Below are 19822 nucleotides of genomic sequence, written 5' to 3'. Positions count from 1 at the left end.
TGTATAACAGAGCTCCACAGCAATAATACTCCCAGTAATGTGTCTGAGTGTATAACAGAGCCCCACAGCAATAATACTCCCAGTAATGTGTCTGAGTGTATAACAGAGCTCCACAGCAATAATACTCCCAGTAATGTGTCTGAGTGTATAACAGAGCCCCACAGCAATAATACTCCCAGTAATGTGTCTGAGTGTATAACAGAGCCCCACAGCAATAATACTCCCAGTAATGTGTCTGAGTGTATAACAGAGCTCCACAGCAACAATACTCCCAGTAATGTGTTATTACAGAGCTCCACAGCAATAATACTCCCAGTAATGTGTGAGTGTATAACAGAGCTCCACAGCAATAATACTCCCAGTAATGTCTGTGTATAACAGAGCTCCACAGCAATAATACTCCCAGTAATGTGTTATTACAGAGCTCCACAGCAATAATACTCCCAGTAATGTGTGAGTGTATAACAGAGCTCCACCGCAATAATACTCCTAGTAATGTGTGAGTGTAAAATAGAGCTCCACAGCAATAATACTCCCAGTAATGTTATAACAGAGCTCCACAGTAATAATACTTCCAGTAATGTGTTTGTGTGTATAACAGAGCTCCACAGGAATAATACTCCCAGTAATGTGTTATTACAGAGCTTCACAGCAATAATACTCCCAGTAATGTGTGAGTGTATACCAGAGCTCCACAGCAATAATACTCCCAGTAATGTGTGAGTGTATAACAGAACTCCACAGCAATAATACTCCCAGTAATGTGTGAGTGCATAACAGAGCTCCACAGCAATACTACTCCCAGTAATGTGTCTGAGTGTATAACAGAGCTCCACAGCAATAATACTCCCAGTAATGTGTTATTACAGAGCTTCACAGCAATAATACTCCCAGTAATGTGTGAGTGTATACCAGAGCTTCACAGCAATAATACTCCCAGTAATGTGTGAGTGTATACCAGAGCTCCACAGCAATAATACTCCCAGTAATGTGTGAGTGTATAACAGAGCTCCACAGCAATAATACTCCCAGTAATGTGCCTGAGTGTATAACAGAGCTCCACAGCAATAATACTCCCAGTAATGTGTCTGAGGGTATAACAGATCCCCACAGCAATAATACTCCCAGTAATGTGACTGAGTGCATAACAGAGCTCCACAGTAATAATACTCTCAGTAATGGGTCTTAAAAAAATGTGTTTAGAAATCCGTCTGTGTAAATAAGATACATTGTTCTTCTAAGTTATATTTTAATTTGATAAAATATTAGTCAATCACCTAAACTATCTCAGAACAGCCCCGCCCCTGGCCACACCCCACTCACACCCATAAAGTCAATCTTCGTGCATTTGAAATGTTGGGATTTATGATATGAGGAGGGGGGGGGGGGTGGGGGATTGCTAGATTACCAGCTTTTTCTGGGAATGTATCTCTTCATTATGCTGATGGGCAGGGCGGGAAATGTGCTCCCTATAGGATGGATATCCGTTAACTCCCAACATTGATGTCCCATGAAAATAGATGCAGGGGGGTGTGGTAAAAGCGTCAGGCCAGTTACGCACGTCATGCCACTGGTGGTGCCCAAAGGGGGCAATCCTGCTTGGAAAAGGGGCATGTCAGCTTGTCATGAATGCACGCCAGGCTGCCAACAAGCTAGGCAGGCCAGAATGCTAAGGGCGCACCATGCAGGGTGCGCGGTGTCAGTGCTCTCCGCTGGGTCCTTGAGCCGGGCTACAATAGTTTCCTTGGTTAATTTCCTTCATGCAGAATATGAATTCTGTACATGACAAGGCAGTATTCATCACATACTGCGACCATCACGTATCTGTTCAATACCTCCAGGAAATGTGTTGATTTGCAGGATGCTGGAGCTGTGCCAGTACTCTCGCTGGAAGGGTTTTGCTGCGGGACATTCCAAGCTTGCTAAGACAAACACTACAAACACTGACGCAGGGATACATAGTGCTGTCATCCTCCAGCTATGGCAAGCAGAACGTTCTAAACCGGCTCCCACGTGTGCTTCCTCTATGCAGATAACATCTCATGCCAGCACACCTACCAAGTATGTAGGTTGGTCAAAGGTTGTGGTAACAACTAAACGGTTTACTCACCCCCTACATGGAACAAATGTGTGAGGTGTGAAAATAAAACTCATGTAGAAATCCACACCTGTGTATTTACCTCTGTCCTGGAACTGTGCGCCTCCATCTTGGCTTCCTGTCAATCATTGTTATAAGCTCCACCCTTTGCACCTGTCAGTCAATACAGAGGAAAAATGAAAGCTCACATTTTACACAGTGTGCCTGGCTGTGCCTTGTCTGAAATGAGAAGAATGGGCAAAAGACATCATGATCCAATTCTTTTAACCCCTTAAGGACACATGACATGTGTGACATGTCATGATTCCCTTTTATTCCAGAAGTTTGGTCCTTAAGGGGTCATGCCTATTTTAACTTACACAATTTTAAAAGCGCATAAAATTCTATCCATACATTGTGTTAGCGTTTTTGCTTGCAAATCTATAGCTGAAGCTGAAGAATTGACTGACAAGAGAGAACAGAAAAGATCTCCCACAGGTGGCCTCTCTGCTCTCCACACAGCGCATGTGCTGCGGTTGCTATAGAAACTCCCTAGTTGACACTACCGCCACTGGCTAGGTGTCAAGGCGCGTGTCCACAAAGTCCATAACAGCGCCTCCGGTTCAGCTATCCTTAGCTCCGGCACGGCCATCTCTGATAGCCTGAAAGACACAGGCCGCTGTGCGTCAGAGCCTTTTATGACTCCATCGGCCTGTTTCCTGTTTGGTTATCCAAGAGCGCTTTATTTGTATTGATTTTTGTGTATTTTGACCTTGGCTTGTACTTTGACTTTTCTGACTTCTGTATTCCTTGATCTTTGGCTTGTCCAACCATTCATGTACCTTCTAATTCCCTTACAGTGGCTTATTCTATACTATTCTATTTCTTAACGTTAAATCTGGCCATCCTAAGGTCCAGTAATACGCTTTAGGATTTCTGGATAGAATTATTTTAGTTAACGGAAGTTCTGCGTGTTGGACATTAGACTATATTGACACTAGGGAATAAAGCAACGCAGTGACTGATATCATTCCGTTCAGAGGGTGGATCTGAGTGGGGTGTTACAAGAAGAGAATGACCCGTGAAGCTCAGGTCATGGTAGCGCAGGAACCGAGGTAAGGTATATCTCAATATTTTACATTTAATACATCTTGTAATTCTGTGATATGTAATGTATAAATTTAATCTAACTTCAAATATACATGACACGTTCACTTTAAAAGGAAACGAAGCATCGCATGAGAAAAAGGTTAACATGCCTGCGAAGGAGGTTCTAGTGAGGGAATTTGGATAATCCTTAATAAGTGGAGGGACGCCAGAGGCCATTTATAAAATCCGCAATATTATTAATCTTAAAATTTTGTGCAATTTATTGTAATTAAACGAGACATGGCAAAGAGCTTGCTGTGACATGTCCCTGTTGTGGATACAGATTCAACTTTTTGTTTAGTATTTTTTTTTTTGCATTAATGGGTACCTGACTTGTCCACTTACTTTAATTCCCTGTTTCCTGTGATGAGATTACACCGCTCAATTGGTACTTCATTACTGAGGACAATCTGATGGCAGTCTGCATAACCTAACCTTGGAGGATTTCGGCCGGTCACTAAGTCAGCAGGGCGGCGGCAGCCTGGCCTTTAAATACTTGGCAGATTAGACTTATAGCAAGTAAAAAAAAAATAATAAAAACGATCTGCAAAATCCCTTTGTACAGCAATTATGTTACTAACATTAAGATGATCTAAGGGTTTTATCTCATTAATCAGCTAATTGCCATTGATAAGGGAATTATACGCTAAAATAGTCAAAACAAAAGAAATTAACATTTACATCTACTTTATTATATAAATATATATTTTAAATTAACTGAGCAATGTGATACTATGGAAATTTGTCATTTTTTTTTATACATGGTCTAATTAAGCCGGAAACGCTACGATAAAATCTGATTATGCGTAAGTTTCCCATCAGGAAGTAATCGCAGATCATTAGTCACTGTAAACATCAGAAGTCCTTTTGTGCTGCGAGGTTTGTAAGAGGCGCTCTGACAGTAGGGGACTTGTTCACACAACAGATAGATTGTTTGGGTTTCCCATTAAACATGGCACATTGGATTCTTTGAGAGGCCCTGCAATTCGACAAAGCATCATTACAACGCTTCCCAACAGTTCAAGTTGACATAGAGGGACACTTTAAAGGTTTACTCCGCGCATTGTGACCACTTCAGTGATTCAAAGTAATGCTGGTCCTCATTTATACACTCAGACACATTACTGGGAGTATTATTGCTGTGGGGTCCTCAGTTATACACTCAGACACATTACTGGGAGTATTATTGCTGTGGAGCTCTGTTATACACTCAGTCACATTACTGGGAGTATTATTGCTGTGGAGCTCTGTTATACACTCAGACACATTACTGGGAGTATTATTGCTGTGGAGCTCTGTTATACACTCAGACACATTACTGGGAGTATTATTACTGTGGAGCTCTGTTATACACTCAGACACATTACTGGGAGTATTATTACTGTGGAGCTCTGTTATACACTCAGACACATTACTGGGAGTATTGCTGTGGAGCTCTGTTATACACTCAGACACATTACTGGGAGTATTATTGCTGTGGAGCTCTGTTACACACACATTACTGGGAGTATTATTGCCGTGGGGCTCTGTTATACACTCAGACACATTGCTGGGAGTATTATTGCTGTGAAGCTCTGTTATACACTCAGACACATTGCTGGGAGTATTATTGCTGTGGAGCTCTGTTATACACTCAGACACATTACTGGGAGGATTATTGCTGTGGGGCTCTGTTATACACTCAGACACATTACTGGGAGTATTATTGCTGTGGAGCTCTGTTATACACTCAGACACATTACTGGGAGTATTATTGCTGTGGAGCTCTGTTACACACACATTACTGGGAGTATTATTGCCGTGGGGCTCTGTTATACACTCAGACACATTGCTGGGAGTATTATTGCTGTGGAGCTCTGTTATACACTCAGACACACCAACAATATGGAGCTCCAAGAAAAGAGGCACCAGAGGAATTTGGACCCAAAATAGGGACTGTCCCTTCTACATAAGGACACTTGGGAGGTGTGTATTGAAGTGCAGCAGCTCAGAATGTCGGTGGTTTAAATGTTGCGCTGGGCGTAAGGAACATTTGGGGTATTCCCCGCCCTGTATATGCAATGGTGTTTACAGGGGCACTTATTGGTCTTGTTAGGGAGTACCTCACTGAAGCCTGTCTTTAAAAGATTAGCTGATCTTTTATTTAGTATTTTAATCTGAAACTAGCGTGCAATTAATGTCGTTACACTAATTTGTTTGAAAAAGTTGGCAGGCAGTAAATAGATGAGAACATGACAGCATGGCACGGGGCCCAGGACGGGTAGGTACAAGTCTGTTGTTGGCTGCTGCGGGCTGTGGCTAGCATTTCTTGTTTTCTCAGCCGAGCTTTCCTGGGCCTTTCCTCCTGACGTGATGTGAGCAGAGGTGCCCTGAATTAACAAGCTGAGGTCATGGGCAGGAAGAGGTGTTCTGCTACCCAACCGCAGAAAGAGACTGTTATCAGGCACGCTTTGCGTCATCCCATTTCTTATCAGCACTTCTTATTTTTCCAGAGTCAAAGTACAGCGCTTGCCTTCAGCAATACAGGGCTTATTTCCTAAACAGTGAGCTGTGCATTCTGTCGGCCCAATAGCAAAGATTCTACTGAAACCACTTGGTTCTTACTTTAAAACTTTGTTCAGCTTTAGAACAGACTGTGTTTCTAGGGGACACATTAGAACCTCTAAAACCCTCCTGCCACTCCAGTTCCCCCCAGGGCTGAAACCCTTTTTATGGGGTTTTCCGTTTCAGTTGGAGGGGGTTTTGGGGACATTGGTGTTTTTTTTAATTTATTTTTTATGTAATTTTTATTTTACATCAAGCAGCCACCTATGATAAAAACGAAGAACATTCGTATAATCTACATAGTGTATCCACCAAGCTACTTGGGAGAAGGTAGTGGTGTACCCTGTGTAGCTGTCAGGTGATGGGGAGCTTTGCTGCACACCATTCTGTTAGGTAAGTAGCGTAGTGAGATCACATCGTATACCTGGCTGTACAGCGTGCTCTTATTTGAGGCCCGGAGCTTCAGGACTGATGTCCTCTCCCATGCTGAAAGTATCTCCATGCACATGTTTGAGAAGATTCATGGAGGATCCCCCAGTCTTGTGGAACCGTCCATCGTCTCTCTCTGTTAGTGCACTTGGGCATGCATGTGCAGGATGGCTCCTCTTCAGCTCTGCAGGTTTCCATTATTTCACCTGGTAGGAGTGGAAGGTAAAGTTATACCTAAAGACAGTCAACGTTAAGAAGGGAAAGATACACAGGTAAGTATGTCTCCCTTCCTTCTCCACCTATCCTCACCCTTTAAATGGACTTGTCACTATAGGGAGTTATTGAAAAAAAATTATAAAGACCACACACGTGAGAGTACCACTTTAAAGGGATACTCCAGGCACCAAAACAACTTCATCTAAATTTAGTTGTTATGGTGCCGGGAGGCATTATTACCTGCAGCGATGTCCACTCCCTCCCAGGTAGCATCCGGCTTCAGATTTCAGGTTCAGGAAGCGTGGAGTGCCACCGGGCGGGAGCACCACTGATTGACTGAGAGCAGTCAGCCAATCAGTGATTCGCTTTTCACAAAACTGACTTGGAATTGGCACTTTTTTTTTTCCTAAGCCAGTATTGTGAATGGGGAGTCACTGATTGGCTGAAAGTGTCAGTTGGTTCCTCTCAGCCAATCAGCACTCTGTGCTTCCGGAATCTGAAAATTCAGAAGCTGGATATCGCCATAGAGGAGTGGACATCGCCAGTGTAGGCACCTTTGGGGTTAAACAAGTCAAGAACAGTTTAACCCCTTGATATAAAAGTGCCTTAGGGGGCCTCCTGGCACCATAACAACTTAATTTAGCGGTAGTTGTTTTGGTGTCTGGAGTGTCCCTTTAAGGTACAGTAAGTTTCAGATCTGACCACATGATCTATGTTTTGCTATCATAATATGTCCTTGGGTAATATGTCCTCGTTCTCGTCACACGCTAAGATTATAATCTCGGAGTGTGAAGGAGGTGTTGTGACGGGTGCCATGACCAGGGACGCAGTAATCATTCATTATTTAATCAATGTTTTAGCTGGTTTGATTTCCGCATATTACTTTATCATCTTGCTTTTGTAAAGATTTTTATTGGTGCGATAAATACCTGACAAACTGTTTTTATAATATTTAAAAAAAAAACTAAAGAATGAAATCCACTTGTTATGCCGGTACAATGTATAACATTGAGCATTTACTGGTAAATAAGATCCAACTCGCCCATCTGACTATCATGAAATCTCAATACAATTTGTTCTCCAGGTTCGATGTGTATACATCGAACAAGCATTTGTCAATTCATACCTTGCATTAACTTTTACTGCTCCCACTGGAAGGCTACTCCAGGTATCTACTACCCTTTCTATATCACTGTTACCGCTCCCACTGGAAGGCTATTCCAGGTATCTACTACCCTTTCTATATCGCTGTTACTGCTCTCACTGGAAAGCTATTCCAGGTATCTACTACCCTTTCTATATCACTGTTACTGCTCACCTGGAAGGCTATTCCAGGTATCTACTGCCCTTTCTATATCACTGTTACTGCTCCCACTGGAAGGCTATTCCATGTATCTACTACCCTTTCTATATCACTGTTACTGCTCCCACTGGAAGGCTATTCCATGTATCTACTACCCTTTCTATATTACTGTTACTGCTCCCACTGGAAGGCTGGGCCCATCACTTGAGGGGGCACGGCTGCTCTATCAACCTTTTGCTGATGGTGCATAACTTCCAGGTCAATGAATGGGCCCTGGGCACACAGTGTTTGGTCAGTGCTCCCCCGCCTGCCATTCACTCCATGTAGGGTGGTCAAGCAGACACCCCAGTAGAGGAGGGGGATGCGATGGGGATCATACACATGTGGCGCGGAGGGGTGAGACACATGCTGGGGTGGAAGCAGAATGAGACACATGGAGGGGCTGGGGGGGAGGAAAGAGACACATGGAAGGGCTGGGGAGGGTTTAATGAGACACATGGAAGGGCTGGGGAGAGTTGAATGAGACACATGGAAAGGCTGGGGAGGGGGGAGCAATGAGACACATGGAAGGGCTGGGGAGGGGGGAGCGATGAGACACATGGAAAGGCTGGGTAGGATGGAGCAATGAGACACATGGAAGGGCTGGGGAGGGGGGAGCAATGAGACACATGGAAGGGCTGGGGAGAGGGGAGCGATGAGACACATGGAAGGGCTGGGGAGAGGGGAGCGATGAGACACATGGAAGGGCTGGGGAGGGGGGAGCAATGAGACACATGGAAGGGCTGGGGAGGGGGGAGCAATGAGACACATGGAAGGGCTGGGGAGGGGGGAGCAATGAGACACATGGAAGGGCTGGGGAGGGGGGAGCAATGAGACACATGGAAGGGCTGGGGAGGGGGGAGCAATGAGACACATGGAAGGGCTGGGGAGGGGGGAGCAATGAGACACATGGAAGGGCTGGGGAGGGGGGAGCAATGAGACACATGGAAGGGCTGGGGAGGGGGGAGCAATGAGACACATGGAAGGGCTGGGGAGGGGGAGCAATGAGACACATGGAAGGGCTGGGGAGGGGGAGCAATGAGACACATGGAAGGGCTGGGGAGGGGGAGCAATGAGACACATGGAAGGGCTGGGGAGGGGGGCAATGAGACACATGGAAGGGCTGGGGAGGGGGGCAATGAGACACATGGAAGGGCTGGGGAGGGGGGGCAATGGGGAGGAGGGGGCAATGAGACACATGGAAGGGCTGGGGAGGGGGGCAATGAGACACATGGAAGGGCTGGGGAGGGGGGGCAATGAGACACATGGAAGGGCTGGGGAGGGGGGAAATGAGACACATGGAAGAGCTGGGGAGGGGGGGAAATGAGACACATGGAAGGGCTTGGGAGGGGGGCAATGAGACACATGGAAGGGCTTGGGAGGGGGGGCAATGGGGAGGAGGGGGCAATGAGACACATGGAAGGGCTGGGGAGGGGGGCAATGAGACACATGGAAGGGCTTGGGAGGGGGGGCAATGGGGAGGAGGGGGCAATGAGAGACATGGAAGGGCTGGGGAGGGGGGAGCAATCAGACACATGGAAGGGCTGGGGAGAGGGGAGCAATGAGACACATGGAAGGGCTGGGGTGGGGGATGACACACATGGGGGAGGCCCCAGGGGCCTGGTGGTTTCTAGTTACACCTCTGAACAAGCCCTTTCTGAGCGGGCCCCCTCTTAGAGTCCGACCACCATACTCCATTCCAAACCTTTCAATGTTTATAGATTTTTTTGCATAAAATAACCACAATTTTATGCAGTTTACAGAGATTTTCTGTAACACTGGCTGATTTTTAGAGTGTCTGTCTGATGAAGGCAGGGGGAGATTTTCCCCCAGTCTTTTCTGCTGCGTTTTCTAGTTTGTTAGATTACTTGGAAAGGAAATGGACACATTTAGCTGCAAGCTTTGCTGATAAGCAGACGGCCGCAATTCCATCAGATCAAGTGTATTAGTGGCTAATCCTTCCTTAATTCTAGGCAGACACAACTAATAACTGTTTGTCAGACAGTGCCTGGCTTCCTGGCCTTTATTTGTGATTATATTTGCTTGGAAAACGCATCACTTAAAGCATTGATGGCTAAACGTCGCGCTGCACGCTGCTCAGCCTGTTTTCTGAATTGTGGAAATTTACAAGGAAAGTATTTTAGACCAAAGTAGTAGTAAAGCAATTCTATAGCGAATTATTTTTCACAGTTTGAGTATTTTGGCCATCGCTTTGTGATTCCTTAATAGAATAGTGCACAAACCATAACCACTGCAGAGCGTCCTCTGAGCACCTTCAGTAAATGAGTACTGCACTGCACTGTGTGGAGCAAGGAACGGCGCTGCTGCTAGGTAAACTAGGCAGCTTCCCAGGGTGCATCAGTCCGGGTAGAGGACACAAAAGATCATCTACATGCCATCTACTCAGTCATGTGACACAGGGAAGGTGAGAGGGCGCGCATGGGGGGAAAGAGAGACATCTAAAAGGGCCTGGGGAAGGGACAATGAAACACAGGGAATGGGACCATAACACACAGAGGGCCTGGGGAAGTGGACAATGACACACAGAGGGCCTGGGGAAGTGGACAATGACACACAGAGGGCCTGGGGAAGTGGACAATGACACACAGAGGGGCTGGGGAAGTGGACAATGACACACAGAGGGGCTGGGGAAGTGGACAATGACACACAGAGGGGCTGGGGAAGGGGACAATGACACATAGAGGGCTTGGGAAGGGGACAATGACACACAGAGGGGATGGGGAAGGAGACAATGACACAGAGGGGCTGGGGAAGGAGACAATGACACACAGAGGGGCTGGGGAAGGAGACAATGACACACAGAGGGGCTGGGGAAGGAGATGATAGACGATGACACACAGAGGGGCTGGGGAAGGGGACAATGACACACAGAGGAGCTGGGGAAGGGGACGATGGCACACAGAGGAGCTGGGGAAGGGAACGATGGCACACAGAGGAGCTGGGGAAGGGGACGATGGCACACAGAGGGGGGCTGGGGAAGGGGTCGATGACACACACAGAGGGGCTTGGCAATGGGACACACAGAGGGTCTGGGGAAGGGGACAGAGACACTAACATGGTCTGTGAAAGGGAACAATGACACAGAGGGACTGGGGAAGTGGACAATGACACATAGAGGGGCTTGGGAAGGGGACGATGACACACAGAGGGGCTGGGCAAGGAGACGATGACACACAGAGGGGCTGGGCAAGGAGACGATGACACACAGAGGGGCTGGGCAAGGAGACGATGACACACAGAGGGGCTGGGCAAGGAGACGATGACACACAGAGGGGCTGGGGAAGGAGACGATGACACACAGAGGGGCTGGGGAAGGAGACGATGACACACAGAGGGGCTGGGGAAGGAGACGATGACACACAGAGGGGCTGGGGAAGGAGACGATGACACACAGAGGGGCTGGGGAAGGAGACGATGACACACAGAGGGGCTGGGGAAGGAGACGATGACACACAGAGGGGCTGGGGAAGGAGACGATGACACACAGAGGGGCTGGGGAAGGAGACGATGACACACAGAGGGGCTGGGGAAGGAGACGATGACACACAGAGGGGCTGGGGAAGGAGACGATGACACACAGAGGGGCTGGGGAAGGAGACGATGACACACAGAGGGGCTGGGGAAGGAGACGATGACACACAGAGGGGCTGAGGAAGGAGACGATGACACACAGAGGGGCTGGGGAAGGAGACGATGACACACAGAGGGGCTTGGGAAGGGGACAATGACACACAGAGGAGCTGGGGAAGGGGACGGTGGCACACAGAGGGGGGCTGGGGAAGGGGTCGATGACACACACAGAGGGCCCGGTCTGGGGAAGGGGACAGAGACACTAACATGGTCTGTGAAAGGGAACAATGACACAGAGGTACTGGGGAAGGGATCATTTTTAGGGGGGGTGGGGAGAGTGGAGTTGCAAGTAACTAGTTATGCTTATGGAGCAAAATAGTCTAGAACCGGCCCTGATTGGAGCAATACCTTAACCTATTGTTCCTGTAAGTTTATTTGTAATTGTCCTATTTATAGTTAAATCCCCTCTCATAATATTGTAAAGCGCTACGGACTCTGTTGGCGCTATATAAATGGCAATAATAAATAAATAAAATTAAGCCCTTACTGGAGCTTTCAGCGGGGAGTGGATGTGGTGATGGGAGCCCGCTGGGTCCCAGGTAAGTTGCCAAACCATTTTAAAATGGTTTGACTTCTTACTCTGGGAGAGCGCCAAAACTCTCATGACATTATAACCACTTCAGTAGTTATGGTGCTTGAAGTGTTTTCTTTATTTGACTACCATTTTAATGATTACACCACTGTGTGTTAATACACAGAAAGAGATACCATGACTGGATAATTCTAACTTCACAGAAGTGTCCCCAGAGACAAATACCTGACCTTTGAGTTTTTGTCATTCCATTTACCCTGTAATAAAATAGTTTTCTTTATTCTAACTGTTGTAATAACAGGGTAAACTAGTAAAGAATGAATGTAACATATAAAGCTGCAGTTTATGTCCTATTGGGTGCAGAGATCCCAAAAGAGTTAGAGGGACATTTTTGACCTGACCAGGTCATATGAAGGTGCTAAGGCAGAGTTCGGCTAGCCATCAGTCAGGTCCCTGAATTGTGAATTTTAGGTACTTTTGCCCACACCTGTTCGCTCCACAAAGATGTGGTTATTGAAACGTGTTAAGTGTTCCAGTTTTACTAAAATTCCCTCTTTTTAAAACTTTTTGGCCAGTAATCCATCGTTGTGTCTCACTATTCCGTAATGTGGACTGTTATTGAATAGGCACAAAACAGTTAACCAATGATAACATCTTTTTTTTCCATTTGACATTGTTTTTAAATTGTTTTGTGCGTGTGTGTATGTTTGGTTTAAACAGACAATACATTTTTGAGAATTCTCGATGGCAGATTTCAGCTCTGTCGCATTGACGATGTTGCAGATAATGGTACATTACTCAGAACTCTCCTCCACCCTCACTGTAGATTTGCTTTGATGTTCCAATACATGAAAAGTGACTAACGTGAGCGTTACACCCCCTACAAGAGATAGAGGGAATAAGCAGGTGTTCAGAGAACATGCACTCGTTTGCTGTCTGCATGCATGTTAAATAAGAGAAATAACACGAGATTTACAGACAGTTTAGCAACCTTTGAAAGCCATCCCAGAGGCTGAAAATATGCAGTATGTCTAGCAGATGCCAGTTCACGCCATTGTCCCCAGTCACAGGCAGGAAAACAAATAAGGCCATTTATAATAAGGACTCTTTTATTGCAAAATAGACACCCACGTAGATACGGGAGAGAGAGGCAGCATAAAGAATTGAAACAAGTGGAATTCTGCAATCGAGATGTTTGGAATTTTACAAGATACAAAGGAAGAATTTAATGGTCTCTTTGTTTTTGCCAGCGAGGCCAACACTGAATTTTAACACATTTCCTACCCGAAGGCAGCGCAGGATTTGGGAATTGTGGTGGCTGACCAATCTGGTGTTATCCTGTGTTAGAATGTAATAGTATACAATATGACAATCGCACCTCTTGCACAGTGAAACAGATATATATTGAAATCAAACTTTCCTTGTGCAGAAACTCTACCCGAAGACTTCCTCAATCTTCCAATGTACTGTTATCCTGTGTTAGCCTGACTTTTTTACCATCACGTAGTATAGAAGAATTAACATGGTTTCTGAGCTATGCTTTTTGACAGTAATTTACCAAGGTAATGTATAGATCTAACTTCATCACTCAGCGCCCCTGCATAGCGTTCACAGCCCCATGGGAGGAGGACCTCTGAGAACTTTCTCAGATCTTCCATGGGCCAAAATCATGATTCTGATGCATCAGAGTTCTCTCAGCACGAGATTCAGAAAAAACAATTACAAGGTACTTGACACCAGAATGCTTACACAGAATCACCTTTTACAATTTATTTTATTATTGTCTTGTACCCAGGGACGGATTAACATAGGGGCTGATGGATCTGCAGCTCCAGGCCTATGCCCATGAAATAGGATCATTGATTTAAAAAAATGTTTTACTACTCTTCACATGCTCTTGCTTAAGCCTGGACATTTAAGAGGGATGTAGGGGAACAAAACTTGTGTGGACTGGCTGACAATGATATTAGTTGAGGTTAAGCTGACTTTGCGCTATAGGCAAATACTCTTGCCCCTTCCGTCTTTCTAACACTGTAGCATGTTCCTTTTCTTCTACACTCACTACAATGGCGTACATACCGTGGTCACAGGGGTTGCAGCTGCAACCGGGCCCATCACTCCAGGGGGCCCGGATGCCCTGCAGACACCTGCGACTGGGTGCCCGCCATCATCTTTTGCAGCCCCGGCCCACTCGGCAAACCGCCGGGGCCGCTGTCCAAGGGGTCCATCGGGTGGCCCATGCTGTCAGGGCCACCCAATGGAGATGGATTTCAGGGGGCCCAGTCAGCGTGCCCAGTGCTGACCGGGCCCCCTGTGATGAGATAATCACTGCTGGGAGGAAGTGACTAACACACAAGTGTGACACACACACACACACCGCGGGAGGAAGAACAGGGAGTCAGACCCCAGGGAAAGTCACCCTCCTGCACCTAAAAGGTAGGAAACAGGAGGGTGACTTAAATATTATGTGTGTGTGTTTGTTTGTATGTATCTGTCGGTATGTATGTGTGCCTCTCTGTTTGTACATGTGTGTGTGCGTATCTGTATGTATGTGTCTTTGTATGTATGTATGTATGTGTGTGTGTGTGTGTCTGTCTATCTGTATGTATGTGTGCCTGTCTGTTTTTATGTATGTGTGTGTATGTATGTATCTGTCTGTATGTATGTATGTGTGTGTGTCTGTCGGCGGGGGAAAGTTAGAGGGGGGGGAGGGAAGGAGGAAGGGGGGGCACCCATGTATCAGTTACGCACCGAGGCCCCATGGGTTATTTGTACGCCACTGACTCACTACACCTTTTCTCTGTCCCAGACTGTATAACAGGAGCTTCTGCCTGCTAGTAAGAATGTTAGGAGAGGAGTGGACCAGTGAGTGCTAGGGGACAGTCCTTAGAAAGCATGGAGTGAGCGCATCCTTAGATGTATTTATGCCAAGCTCAGGTTGCTGTCTGCATAGTATGCTCTTGGTTTTCAATCCTGCATGATTGGCAGGCAACCTGACATTCATTCACTCAAGGCTGGCCTTCCAATTCTTTGGGCAGACACGCCCCCGTTGTGGGGCATGTTCGCCTCTTTGGCTGGTTTTGGTTACATGATTCACATCAGTGGCCCACCCTTTTACCTCGCCCACCGACACCCTGCTAGTTAGGCAGTATGGATTTACTTGAAAGATGAAGGTGAGAGATTAGCATAGGGGATGAGTTTTCTAATAGCTATACAGTGAGGGGAAAAAGTATTTGATCCCCTGCTGATTTTAAACATTTGTCCACTGACTGATCAGTCTATAATTTTAATGGTATGTGTATTTTAACAGTGAGAGACAGAATAACAAAAAAAAGAAAAAATCCAGAAAAACGCATGTCAAAAAAGTTATCAATTGATTTGCATGTCAATTAGTGAAATAAGTATTTGATCCCCTATCAAACAGCAAGATTTCTGGTTCCCAGGTGTCTTTTTTTTTTTTATACAGGTAACGAGCTGAGATTAGGAACACTCTCTTAAAGGGAGTGCTCCTAATCTCAGCTCGTTACCGGTATAAAAGACACCTGTCCACAGAAGCAATCAATCAGATTCCAAACTCTCCACCATGGCCAAGACCAAGAGCTGTCCAAGGATGTCAGGGACAAAATTGTAGACCTACACAAGGCTGCAATGGGCTACAAGGCCATCGCCAATCAGTTTAGTGAGAAGGTGTCGACAGTTGGTGCGATTATTCGCAAATGGAAGAAACACAAAATAACGGTCAGTCTCTCTCGGTCTGGTGCTCCGTGCAAGATCTCACCAAGTGGAGTTTCAATTATCATGAGATCGGTGATCATCAGCCCAGAACTACACAGGAAGATCTTGTTAATTTTCTCAAGGCAGCTGGGACCATAGTCTCCGAAAAAAAATTGGTAACACACTACTCCATGAAGGACTGAAATCCTGCAGCCCCGCAAGGTTCCCCTGTTTAACCCCTTAAGGACACATGACATGTGTGGCATGTCATGATTCCCTTTTATTCTAGCAGCGTCGGCAAGGGAGTTTCCATAGCAACTGCAGCACATGCGCCATGGTTGCTATGCTTGGGAGAGCAGAAGGACCGCCTGTGGGGGCTCTTTACTGCTCTTCCTTGTCAGTCAGATCATCAGCAAAGCGCCCAAGGAGAATATTTGACTAAGAAATATAGAAAAAGAGATATTTGTAAATGGATTATTCTCCCAATCTATATATTTGGTAGAAAATCTGCTACCACCAAGTACTGAAATGGCATGCACTTTAAAAGAGCATGAGTGGTTCTGGGGTATGACAGCTTTCCTTTAAAGATACCTGTTGGGCAACCCTGTAATAAGTCACTGTCGATGTTCTCACTTAGCTTTCATTAAAGAGGAATAGGGATTAGGGTGTATCGGGGGACATCTCTGCATATTCTTACACCAGCCAAGTCTGGATAGTGACAAAGGATCCTATGTTAAACTTGTGTAAGAGGCAAGAAGGAGGTGAATATGATTTACAAGCGACATTTAACCTCGGAGTAATGATGTGTCACTGGAGAATGTGACCTTAACAACCGGGACAATTAACTTTCTTGGGCCAGTGTTTGCTGTAAGGGACCACCCCGGTGACAATGGCAGTCTCACGAAGGGAGAATCCGTGTTCTTTTTAGCAACGCAGCTCAGACCTAAATAATGTAGCCTAGTATGACACATAGTCTCCAGAACATGTATAAATATTTCAATAGCCACTAAAATATTAACACACATCTTGGCAAAGCTGCTTACTAGTGGCAGACTAGTTCGTGAGCTTTCAAAAAGCCTAATCTTCAAACGTGGGGACTGGCGGTTTGATACTTAATCCGGTTTTTACACCAAATCCTAATAAAATCTTAATTTTATCCATGGTATAATCTAAAGCAGGTGTGTTCACCTGTGTCCTTCAAAACATTTATTAGACTACAACTTGCATAATTCTCTTAAAAATACTTGAAAAGTGGAGCGCTGGACAGATAGCAGAGATCAAGTAATAGGGTATATAATAGGAGACCTAACAACCTATTCAACAGAATATGCACAAATATGGAAACACACAAAAAAAAAAGGGGGAACCAATTAGTTAATCAATCTCCGTGTCGATATATATTCATAAAGTGCAGTCCAAAATTTTTTTGGGGGAAAAAATAAAATTTGCTTTATTGTATTTAGTTCTCAACTAAAAAATCACTATAAAACTTTCTTAATAAAACATAATGATGCAAATCCAGACCTCATAAACGAGTGTCTGTAAACTGGTGTACAGAATGCAGAGTAGGTGCCGACCTTTAGTGCTCCCGGCGTCCCGGATTAGCAGTATAGTTGTTATATGGCTGAATGCAGTAAAGGCAGATGCATCCTAGATGCTGGCTTTCCGTGATTTCCAGTCAGCCCCTCCAAACGCGTTTCTCCGTACCAACGGCTTTTTCAATGGATATGGACTCACTTGCAACTTGCCGCTTATATAGCGGTTTCTCTTTACAATTCATATAGTAATTAAACATTGTTATTGAAACATATTGTACATAGAATACTCATTTTTTTTTTTTTATAATTCTTTATTTTGTCAATGACAGACATATGTGGGTTATGCAGTTTTATGGCTTGCGCAGAAGCCTCAAAATCTTACAAGTGGTTTACATATTCAGCCATTTAGATCATACGTATTAAACATTCGTCTGTCATTGTTTTTCAATAATATAGTATGAACAACACTTAGGAACAGTGATAACTTTAGCTTGCAACTTTTGACCAAATAACAATATTACAAAATTAACGTTTTGTTGCAATGGTGTGGGTGTGTTGAACGTATAGGCCGAGTTACCGGTAAGTTCGGCCTAGAATTGAGGGAAGGGGTGGTGGAAAACTGTTGGTAGAAAGGAGGGGGGGGGGGGGGAGGGGGAGAAGGAAAGGGTGGTCTTGGACGTCACTCGTGACTAATTAGTCGTCAGTGTAATTATCCCATGGTTCCCATACCTTTGTGAATGCTTTCATAGTGCCTCTCATTTGGGCCGTTAATTTGTCCATGAGATGACACTCTTTGATTTTGTTGAGCACCGTGGACAATGGGGGGGGGGGGGGGGGGGCTGCAACCAAGCTTGGGCCAGTGCCTTTCTAGCAGCTAGAGCTATCTTGTTGAGCAATTGTTGTTCTTGTCTGGGCAAATCTTCAAGGGGTCTGGCTAGGAGGAAGGTCCAGGGGTTTAGGCCTATTGGTCTATTTAAAATCTGCGATACAAGCTTCTGGATGTTTTCCCAGTAAATTTTTATCGTGGGGCAATACCACCACATGTGTGCATAAGTCCCCTTCTCTCCGCAGTTGTGCCAACAGAGATCTGTGGGTGTTTTCTTCATGTGATAGAGTTGGACCGGGGTAATATACCATCTGAGCATCGTCTAATATGCCTGTTCTTGCATCGTTACACAGATGGAGGTTTTGGCATTAGCTTCCCAAATATCTTGCCAGTCTATACCCTCTAGGGTTTCCCCCAAGTCAATTTCCCATTTATCAGTGTATTGCAGGGTCCCCCATTCCCGTGTGGTGGAACAGAGGTGGGAGTACAGCTGGGTGATTAAGCCTCTTTGATATTGTTCCGCTAGGCAGATGCGCTCAAAGAAGGTTGGAATGGTTTTAGCGGCGGTTTTCACCGTCGCTTGGGCCGCGTAGTGTCTGAGTTGTAAATATCTAAAGAAGTCGGCTGGCTTCAAGGTTGTTCTGGATTGTAGATCTGGGAATGCTACTATCGTGTCGCCGGTATATAGTTGGTGCACCCTCTGGAGTCCTGCGTGTTCCAGGCCTCTAAAGTCCCGGGGTCTCATGCCTGGTGTGAATGCCCTGTTACGGTAAATTGGGGTGAGAGGGGAAGTCGCAGTGGTGAGTTCGTATTTGATGGCATAGGTGTCCCATAATTGGATAGAGTTGGTGATGGCCGGGCACGCCGTTCTCAGGAGCGCTCTGTGCTCCTTTGGTGTCCAGATGTAGAATTGTGGGAGGTCGGATCTCATTAGTGCTGATTCCAGATCTACCCACCGTCTGGTCTCTGGGGGGGTGTGCCATAGGGCTATTTGTGCCATCTGGGCGGCTATGTAGTAAAAGTGAAGGTGGGAGAATACTCATTTTTACTACTTTGTTTTAGCGGTTGTACATAGTATCGATTTCTCATTCTTATTCAATAGAACAAGTTACATTTGTATGTAACCATGGTTACTCCCGCTCTAATTCTGTTCAAAATTGAACTGCCATTTATTCATATTGTCACTATCCTTTAATATAGTATAAAATACAGCTGGGAAGTCATACAAAATAAGTATTCAACATTTACAGAATCTTAAAACTGTCTTCCATATTGCTAACAGTTATTTACATATAAAAGTCAAAAGAAAATTGACAAATTTTAAAAGCAATAATGAATTTTTTTTTTTAAAATAAAATAAAATAAAGCTGTTCTCCATATTAATAACAATTATTTACATATGGGCATCAGGAGAAAATTGGCAAATATAAATAAAAATCATTTCTCATATTGTTAACTGAAAAAATTATGCTGCACCTTTAGAGCACATATTTATCCTGAAGGTTAATAATAGATAGAATTACGTTACTAACATCTTTAATTGGTATTTGTTTAAAGGAGCCCCGTTTTTGTGTAATGTCTTCCACATACAGTAAATGGTACAATTCGAATTCAGCATTTAGACCATGCGGTTGTAAAGTGTTTAAATTATATATCCATTTCATTTCTTGTACGCCCAGTTGCTTAATATGGTCTCCACCTCTCCAATGTTTCTTTACTTTACATATGGCTTTAAAGTTCAATAGGCTCATATCCGCTTTAAGACATTGCGCGAAATGAGCCGATACCGTATGTTGCATGTATT

The 19822-nt window shown here is 45.1% G+C and overlaps 1 protein-coding gene across 3 annotated transcripts in view; it reads left to right on the top strand.

Moving 5' to 3' along the window:
- LOC134573283 (dual specificity testis-specific protein kinase 1-like) overlaps positions 1-19822 on the top strand; it is a 47132-nt gene that overhangs the window by 6215 nt on the left and 21095 nt on the right. The window contains exon 1 of one of the 3 annotated variants that reach the window (XM_063432940.1): positions 3144-3192. The exons of the other annotated variants lie outside the window; for them this stretch is intronic. Within the exon in view, the coding sequence (XP_063289010.1) occupies positions 3152-3192 (41 nt within the window). The 5' untranslated portion in view covers positions 3144-3151. Of the gene's footprint in view, positions 1-3143; positions 3193-19822 lie in introns of those variants that run through there. 3 annotated transcript variants of the gene reach the window in all.

The sequence above is a fragment of the Pelobates fuscus genome, chromosome 9 (assembly GCF_036172605.1).
Source record: "Pelobates fuscus isolate aPelFus1 chromosome 9, aPelFus1.pri, whole genome shotgun sequence".
NCBI lineage: Eukaryota > Metazoa > Chordata > Amphibia > Anura > Pelobatidae > Pelobates > Pelobates fuscus.
The sequence above is the reverse complement of the archived record's forward strand: the minus strand, read 5'-3'. Positions and strand labels throughout refer to the sequence as shown.